Source organism: Dysidea avara, chromosome 5 (assembly GCF_963678975.1).
Source record: "Dysidea avara chromosome 5, odDysAvar1.4, whole genome shotgun sequence".
In the NCBI taxonomy this organism is placed as follows: domain Eukaryota; kingdom Metazoa; phylum Porifera; class Demospongiae; order Dictyoceratida; family Dysideidae; genus Dysidea; species Dysidea avara.
In genome coordinates, this window is record NC_089276.1 from 17048995 (window position 1) to 17059099 (window position 10105).

Genomic DNA, 10105 nt, shown 5'->3' on the forward strand with positions numbered 1-10105 from the left:
TACAGGGTGACTTGTTTCTAGCTGATCTCTCTACAGGGTGATTTGTTTGTAGCTGAACTCTGTACAGTTTGATTTGTTTGCAGTTGAACTTTCTACATGGTTGTTTCTTTGTAGCTGAACTCTCTACAAGGTAACTTCTTCTAGTTGATCTCTCTACAGGATGACTTGTTTCTAGCTGAACTCTCAACAGGATGATCTGTTCATAGCTGAATTCTCTACATGGTAGTTTCTTTGTAGCTAAACTCTTTACAAGGTGACTTGATCTCTCTATAGGGTGATTTGTTTGTAGCTGAACTATCTGCAGGGTGATTTGAACTCTCTACAAGGTGATGTTTTCTAGTTGATCTCTCTACTCAGTCTGGATGACTTATTTCTAGCTGAACTCTCTACAGTGTGATCTGTTAAGTTTCTACCTGATCTCTCTATAGAGTTATATCTTGTTTGTATAGCTGAACTCTTTTACATGGTGGTTTTTTGATTGGTTGCTGAACTCTCTCTCCATGGTGACTTGTTTGTACTACAGAGTGACTTGTTTGTAGCTGAACTCTCTACAGAGTGACTTACTTGTAGCTGAACATTGCATAAAGTAACTTGTTTGTAGCTGATCTAGATGAACTCTCTACTAGGTAGCTTTTTTTGTAGCTGAACCCTTTACGCAGTGACTTGTTTGTAGCTGAATTCTCTACAGAGTGACTTGTTGTAGCTGAACTCTCTACAAGGTGACTTGTTTATAGTTGAATTCTCTTCAGTGTGACTTATAATGTTCTGAATCTCTACAGCAACATATTTGTAGCTGAACTCTCTACAGGATGACTTGCTTGTAGCTGAATTGTCTATAAGATTAACTGTTTGTAGCTGAACTCCCTACAGAATAACTTGCAATGCCAAAAAAATTCTATAATGGAGTAAGTTATAAACGTAGCTGAATGCTTTATTAGGGTGACTGTTCTATTAGAGTATCTCGATCTCGCATATGCTACACGTAGTTGGCTTTGGAATCATAACTCAGTGGTTTGTAATCCGATTCTTCTGTACTACTGCAAGGACTTTCTATGATAATTATTCCAGCTACACACCGATTTTCAGCTCACTGTTCTAAGCGGTTTGGCTGGTAGGCATGAAAACTAATAGTTTTTTATTCATAAAAGTCGATCGCGTAATTGTGACATACGTTGGGTTTTGTGTCATATCTCAATGGCCTTTAACTGGATTCCTTTCAAACCACAAAAAGGCACTCCTACGATAGTTACTCCATCTACATAGCAATTTTCAGCTTATTCCTTCAAGCGGTTTACCCTGTGGGCGTGACAGACCTTCGACCTTATTTTACGCAGATAATCGGTCATAACTCCGTGAATGTTCATCGGATTCCTACCAAACTTGGTACTGAGATTCGCCTTAATGAGCCCTTTAAGTGTGCCAAATTTCAGCCCGATCCAAGCACGCATTCGTGTTTTATTGCGGATTTTGCAAAGTGTGCGAAAAGAAGTAGAAGAAAAAAAACGAAGAAAAAAACCCAAACTTTGGCCGCTCGTATCTCGGAAAAGGCTTGAGCGATTTTCTTCAAATTTGGTATGTGGACTCCCCTACCTCGCCGGCATTTCTGTAGCAACTTTGGGTTTAATAGGATAAGGAATCACGGAGCTACAAAGGTGTGAAAATCGCGTTTATTTTCTTCCTGTAAATATACTCACGGTGTGGCGCGCCGGCTACTTGGGCCGCACGACACACTACCGTGTGTCTTGATACTATTAAATCTTTGGACCAGATGAAGGCATGCTGTTCGATTTGTGACAAAGAACTCTGGAGTGACAATAAATTTAGAAGAATATTTGGAAGCAAAACATTCACTTCTGTATTCCACTAAGAGCAAGCTGACAACTGGGCATGCAATTTTGGATGATTTTGTTAGGTAAACTAAGTGTAACATTATTGACCAAGTAAGCCAAATAATAGCAAAAGATTTGTGCCCAATTAAGACTGTTGAATGTGAAGGCTTCATTTAAGTGTGGTTACACTGTACTAGTCATAAATAAGTGATATTAACCACAAAATTTGAGAAGATAAATTGAAAAGTTATAAGAAATCAGAAGAGCCTTGTGTGGCCTTGAGAACCTCACAATGGAGTTTCCAGCAAACTTGAAAAATACTTAGTTGAACCACAAAAGCAAAATCCACAAATTTCGTGAAAAGAAAATCTAATCCAAAACAGCCAAGCTGTAAAAAAAGAGTGCGGCCCTCAAAGAGGCTATGTTGAAAAAAGATGTGAAATCCAAGGTGGTGGCCAAGAAATAGCTGTGATGGTAGGTCAATGGTAAAAAGTTTAATAATGACAATTCAGGTGAATTTTGTGCCAATTGACCAAGCGGCACCAAACTTCACCTGAATTGTCATTATTAAAATTTTTACCATTAACCTACCATCACAGCCATTTCTTGGCCGCCACCTTGGATTTCACATCTTCTTTCACCATAGCCTTTTCGAGGACCGCACTCTTTTTTTACAGCTTGGCTGTTTTCAAGACACACGGTAGTGCGTCGTGCGGCCCAAGAAGCCGGCGCGCAACACCTGTGAGTATATTGACAGGAAGAAAGAAGACGCAATGTTCGAACCTCCGTAGCTCTGTGCTGCCTTGACAAAACAAGACGATTTTTGCTGTGGACACTCCCTCCAACTTCAGTACTCCATATTCCAAATTTGAATGAAATCACTTCAAGCGTTCCCGAGATATGCAACTTCAAAAATTGGCTTAGTTTCTTCATTTTTTTTCTTCCTCTTCTTATTTTTCTTCCTCTTGTCGCACACTTACAAAAACTGCTATAAAACGCGAACGCCATATCAGGTTACCTTGAAATGTGGCACACAGAAGGGGGGTATAAAGGCGCATCTCGGTACCAATTTTGGCTGGAATACGATGACCAGACAAAGAGTTATGAGCGATTACTCACGAAAAATAACACCAATATATTGTCACGCCTACAGGGTAAACCGCGTACGGGAAGAAGCTGAAAATCGGTGGGTGAACAGGTTAACTATTGAACTTCAAACCTTTTGTGGTTTGAAAGAAATCGAGCTAAAAACCAGGAAGCTACAACGAAAAAACCAACAGTGTGTAACAATTATGCAATCGAGATTAGCTAATAAAAAAACGACTGCTTGCCACGCCTACCAGATAAATGGCTTGGGGTAATGCTTTGAAAATCGTTGTACAGATGGAGTAATCATCTTATAAAGGATCATAGAAGAATCAGACTTAAGCCACGGAGTTATAACACGAAATCCAACTTGGTGCAGCAAGTGCAAGATCGAGATCAAGACACACGGTAGTGTGTCGTGCGGCCCAAGAAGCCGGCGCGTAACACCCGTGAGTATATTGACAGGAAGAAAGAAAACGAAATTTTCGCACTTCCGTAGCTCTGTGCTGCCTTGATGAAACAAGATGATTTTTGCTGTGGACACTCCCTCCAACTTCAGCACTCCACATACCAAATTTGAGCGAAATCGCTTCAAGCGTTCCCGAGATATGCGACTTCAAAAATTGGCTTAGTTTCTTCGTTTTTTTCTTCTTATTTTCTTCCTCTTTTCGCACACTTACAAAAACTGCTATAAAATGCGAACGCCATATCCGATTGCCTTAAAATTTGGCACACAGAAGGGGGGTATAAAGGCGCATCTCGGCACCAACTTTGGCTGGAATACGATAAACAGGCAAAGAGTTATGAGCGATTATTCACTAAAAATAACACCAATATGTTGTCACGCCTATATGGTAAACCTCGTATGGGAAGAGGCTGAAAATCGGTGGGTGAATAGGTTAACTATTAAACCTCAAACCTTTTGTGATTTGAAAGAAATCGAGCTAAAAACCAGGAAGATACAACGAAAAAACCAACAGTGTGTAACAATTACGCAATCGAGATTAGCTAATTAAAAACGACTGTTTGCCACGCCTACCAGATAAACCGCTTGGGCTAATGCTTTGAAAATTGCTGTACAGATGGAGTAATCATCTTAGAAAGGCTCTTCAATGGTGTAGAAGAATCAGACTTAAAGCCACGGAGTTATAACACGAAATCCAACTTGGTGTAGCAAGTGCAAGATCGAGATACTCTAATAGAGCAGTCATCCTAATAGAGCAGTCACATTGAAGAGAATTCAAGAAATCAGCTAGAAACAAGTAACCTGTATAGAGATCAGCTAGAAACAAGTCACCCTGTAGAGAGATCAGCTACAAACAATTCACCCTGCAGGGGCGGATCCAGAGTTTGGAAAGAGGGGGGCACCTTTCTGAAAAACAGTTGAAGACCAAAAAAACTTGCTGAAAACCAGTTAAAGACCAAAAAAAAAAAAAAAAAAAAAAAAAAAAAGGTCACGACAATAATAGCTAGTTATCCTTACCAACTATATCACGTCTGTTATGTAAAATAAAATCCTATTTATAGCTTCATAGGTAAGCTACACTGCCTCATGAACATTGTGACTGCTTTATTAGAGTAATTGACTGCTCTATTAGAGTATCTCGATCTTGTATGCAATTTCTTGAAGGGGGGGGGGGGGGGGGGGGGGGCATTTGCCCCAAATGCCCCATCCTGGATCCGCCACTGCCCTGTAGAGAGTTCAGTTAGAAGAAGTTACCTTGTAGAGAGTTCAGCTACAAAGAAACCATCATGAAGAGAGTTCAGCTGCAAACAAATCTCCCTGTAGAGAGATCAGTTAGAAGAAGTTACCTTGTAGAGAGTTCAGCTACAAAGAAACCATTCTGTAAAGAGCTCAGCTGCAAACAAATCACCTGTACAGAATTCAGCTACAAACAAATCACCCTGTAGAGAGATCAGCTAGAAGAAGTTACCTTGTAGATCGTTCAGCTACAAACAATTCACCCTGTAGAGATACTAGAGCATCTAGAAGAAGTCACTTTGTAGAGTGTTCAGTTACAAAGAAACTACCATGGAGATTTCTGTAATCAATATAATTATGTATTATATATATAATTTGTACATTTACTGATAAAATATTTAAAGTACATCTACTTCATCTTTTCTTCTTCCTGTGGTAAAGAAAAAAAGACAGGTTAAAAATAGAAGTGTACCGATAAACCGATATATATTGTATCGGTGGCCGATATAACAATTTAACCCTATATCGAAAAAGCCGATAAAATACAATAACAATGATTCGATATACCAATATATGCACGTGTGCATTCGGAAAAGTTTTATTCGTATAATTTGAAATATAAATTTGTAAGGTCATGGCGAAACACGTGTCGAAAAAGAGGAGTGTGATTTGGGAGTACTTTAATATTGACCCTGAAGATGAAAAAAACGCTAAATGTAACACTTGTGATGAAGCTGTAGGCCGAGGTGGAGCAAGCGCGAAGAATTTTAATACAAGTAATCTACGATACCATTTGAAACGAGAACAGAAGCCGAGAGAAACAACCGAAGGGAAGCAGAACAGGACACAAAGCGGAGAAAGGCTGATGTGCGTCAGCTCACGCTGAACGAAGTGAAGGAAAACAAAGACGCATGGACGTACAACCATCCACAACACAAGAAAATAACGAATTGGATTGCAGAAATGATGGCCCTCGACTCACAGCCGTTTTCCATTGTTGAGGATGCTGGCTTTCTTCGATTATTAGCCAATGTATGTCCTAGATATGTCATGCCATCTAGAAAATACTTTTCAGAAAAAAATATACCTCGCATTTTTATTCTACTATCAAAACAAAGCTTCACGAAGAGATTCATTCTTATGGAGGTAAGTTCCCTGTAAGTTTTACTACAGACATCTGGACTAGGGAGGCTGGTGGAGATTCATTAATTAGTTGGACAGCCCACTTTATCAACCCAGAGAGTTTCACAAGGGAAGAGCGGATACTTCAAGTATGTCCATTTCCTGGCTCTCACAAAGCTGAGGCCATATCTGAGACAATCACCAAGCTGTTAGACTCTTGGAGTATCGAGAAGTCCAGGGTACACGTTGTGGTAAGGGATGATGCTGCTAATATGGTGGCAGGCATTGAGCAGTCTGATTTACCTGCTATTGGCTGTACAATACACACCTTGTAGCTGGTCATCAAAGACTGTATTATGACACAACGTGCTGTAATTGACATGTTAGCAAGGTGCAGAAAAATTGTTGGACATTTTAAGCATTCTCACCTAGCTGTAGAGCGTTTAAATAGCATTCAAAAGCAGCTAAACTTGCCTGAGCATAAGCTTGTACAGGACGAGCCTACGCGTTGGGATTCTACTTACTATTTACTAGATCGTTTAGTTGAACAACGTAGGGCAATCAGCCTCTATGACACTGATTTTGAGCTTCCAGAGAAGTTGAATTCAAATGAGTGGCAGCTAGCAGAAAAGGTAGTCAAACTACTTGAGCCTATGCAGCGAATCACAAAAGAATTAAGTGCTAAAAGGGCTGTTATTTCAGAAGTGATTCCATTTTTAGAAAATTTAAAATCTGAGCTAAATGAGGAATCTGGTGATACACAAGAGAAGTTTAGAGGTATACTATCCACTAAAGAGGAACTACTGGAGTCTCTTCAATCTCGATTCAGTCATGTTTATAAAGAAGACAATTACATTATAGCTACCCTATTAGATCCAAGGTTCAAAGCCTCGTTTTTTGACAGTGCAACTAGTGAATTAGCAGTGCAAAGACTAATTGCAGTATGTCGAACAGAGCCAACATTAGTGTTGAATGAACAGGATAACACTCAACCATGTTTGGCACAGCTACAAGTTCACAACTGTGATATATCAGAGCAGCCTACCGAGCCTAGTGCTACAAACCCAAGTAGCCTACCCTTAAAAAAGAAAGGATTTAATATTTACGTTTCATATAAAAAGGCAATTAAAAAAGTAGCACCTGCAAGTTCAACCCCAGCGGCCGACATTGAGGAAAGTCTGTCAGCAATGGTAACAGACTACGTAAGTGAACCTGTCATAGACAATCCTGAAGATAAAAAATTTATGAACCCTTTTGATTACTGGAGGAAAAATAAAGAACATTACTCTATGTTAGCAGTGATGGCCAAGAAATATCTATCAGCCCCACCCAGCTCTGTTCCTTCAGAAAGTTTGTTTAGTGACACTGGTATAATTGATAGCAGTAGAAGACGATGCTTGCTAGCTGAAAAACTAGAAATGTTGACTTTCATTAAGCGAAACTTGATGTCAATGCCTCAACAATAGACCATTATACTGTCAACTTCATTGTGATTGTTTTCTTAGTGTAACTATAGTTGTCTCCAGTTCAACAGTACCTATAACAAAAATATTATACTGTCAATTTCATTGTGATTGTTTTCTTAGTGTGACTATAGTTGTCTCCAGTTCAACAGTACCTGTAACAAAAATATTATACTGTCAATTTCATTGCAATTGTTTTCTTAGTGTAACTATAGTTGTCTCCAGTTCAACAGTACCTATAACAAAAAATGAAATAATATGATAATACAACATAAGTTTATATCGGTATATCGTATCGGTATCATATCGGTTTTAAATTTATTTTTACATATCGAATCGGTATCGGATCGGTTTAATTTTCTTGTATCAGTACAGCTCTAGTTTAAAAAGTCCCAAAGCCGGCCATAGGCTATACAAATACAAAAAGAAATGAAATCTAATCCAAAACAGCCAAGCTGTAAAAAAGGTGTGCAGCCCTCAAAAAGGCTATAGTGAAAAAAGATGTGAAATCCAGGGTGCCGGCCAAGAAATGGCTGTGATGGTAGGTTAATGGTAAAAATTTTAATAATGACAATTCAGGTGAATTTTGTGCCAAGACCAAGCGGCACAAAAATTCACCTGAATTGTCGTTATTAAAATTTTTACCATTAACCTACCATCACAGCCATTTCTTGGCCGGCACCCTGGATTTCACATCTTTTTTCACTATAGCCTTTTTGAGGGCCGCACATCTTTTTTACAGCTTGGCTGTTTTGGATTAGATAGTACTGTACAGTAGGGACCACAAAGGAGTAGGCATGACCCACGAAATAATATCACCCAAAAAACAGCCTCAATTTCCCCTGACAATGATGAGGCAGTATTGGTTAGGTACGACTAAGCCCAAACAAGCTTTCAGATCAACGAAATGCTTTCAACAAGTTGCTACAAAATTCAAAAGGGGAATTTTCTAGTGACTGACTTACTGACTGACTGACTGACTGACTGAATGACTGACTGACTGACTGACTGACTGACTGACTGACTGACTGACTGACTGACTGACTGACTGACTGACTGACTGACTGACTGACTGACTGATGCTTTCAGACAAGCATAATTTGATAACAGCTAAAGCTACAGGCTTGATTTTTTCACTGTTCAACGTTACTTTGGCCCACCAGGTGTTTTTTGGCATACTGCAGTATGCACAATGCATTCTTAGTGGACTTACCAGTGTCGTCCTTTGTGTCCCTCCCATTCATCTTTGCTGACAGCAGAAAGAGTCAATTTGGCAATAGCACGTGATGGCTTCCCTTCATAACGGAAATCGTCCATATTTGTCCCCGGCCAGTGGCTATTTTGATAGCAGAGGAGCTTTTCAAACATTTTTTGATTCGTACTGCTGTGTAAAGGGTTGAACATAGCCGACAACGAAGTGTAATGGATACTTCACTTTTCAGATGATAATTGATATATATAACTGGGATGCATGGCACTATTTCTTTCAGTATGCGTGTATAGCAGAGGAGCTTCTTAAACAGTTCTTGATTTGAAATGCTGTGTAATGGGTTGAACATAGCTGATAACAAAGCGCAATGAATACTTCACTTTTCAAACGATAAATAATATAACTGGGGCACCTAGCGCCATTCAAATGCGGTATGTGTGAGTTCAACAGTCATAATAATTATTTACAAAAAATGTTAAAAACAAGTACACAGAAAAATTAGTAATTTTATACTATAGAGTAGGGATTATAGCACATCGATATAAAGTACTGAAATAAGCTGGAGTAGTGCATGATATTAAATCACAGTAAAACAATAAGAAGTGTTATATCCCTGCTGTGCTCAAGATACCATAATGGAAATGCACAGTAGGGATCTTCCAATTGTTTTTCTGTTACTCAATATCGTGCACTACTCAGGCTTGTTTCAGTACTTTTTATCGATGTGCTATGGTCCCTACTCTATAGTTGAAAATTACAATTTTTTCTGTGTATTTGTAATTACAAGTCCAGTGCAATTGCAAGTTAATTATTATGCCTTCAAAAGCTGCAAAGTTGTATATAAGTCCTTAATCTTGTATTGACACACAGCTGTAACCTGTAGGAGATAAGTGAGACACAGACATGCATTTTTAATTGCTAGCATTCCAACAAGTCTACTGGTGTTCATTTATTCTACACTTTTTACTATTCAAGGGTTTTGAACCTTCGTTGATTGACAGTACCAAACCTTTGCAGGGTAAAAACTCACCTTTGCTCCAGCCGTAATACACAGAGCAGAAGTTGTTTGACTGTACACCACAGATTAATTTACTGCCAATGGAAATCAACAACATAAAATCCCCCAAAAGCACCTTTGCTGTATAAAAAGGCACGTCCAAGAAACTACAAGTATCTGTAACCCCATGTAAAAACATATAAGCTGTAGAAAAACACTCCATGAAATTAATGGGTAACTGAAAGAGCTGATATCTAGAGCCGCCAAGAATCAATAATGTTACTACAACTGACAACGATCACCAAAGAATACTTTGGCTGTAAAACAGGCAAACAAAAGTAACTGGCAACTAAACAGCTGATACCTATAGCGGCCAAGAATAAAAGTTAAGTTGATACAACTTACTACAATTATTAATTTGCAACAATGAATCTTAGTCATTCAACTGTGTTCTATACATTCACCCTTGCCACATCCTTAATTAATTCTTTGTAATTCTAATTGGCTGGTAATTTGGCCACCTTTTTCAATAGTCAGTGTAAAGAAAAAAAGGTGGCCAAATTACGAGCCAATTAGAGTTACAAAGAATTAATTTAGGTTGTAGCAAGGGTGAATGTACAGAACATAGTTGAATGATTAAGATTCAATGTTGCAAGTTAGTAAGTTGTATCAACTTAGCTTTTATTCTTGGCTGTT

At 38.7% G+C, this 10105-nt stretch overlaps 1 protein-coding gene across 1 annotated transcript; it reads left to right on the top strand.

The window, feature by feature from the left end:
• The first annotated feature begins 5251 nt into the window (after positions 1-5251).
• Positions 5252-7205, top strand: LOC136255061 (zinc finger BED domain-containing protein 4-like). The gene is made up of 3 exons (XM_066047780.1): positions 5252-5393; positions 5791-5990; positions 6075-7205. The coding sequence occupies exons 1-3, from the start codon at positions 5252-5254 to the stop codon at positions 7203-7205; spliced, it is 1473 nt and encodes a 490-aa protein (XP_065903852.1).
• The last annotated feature ends 2900 nt before the right edge of the window (positions 7206-10105 follow it).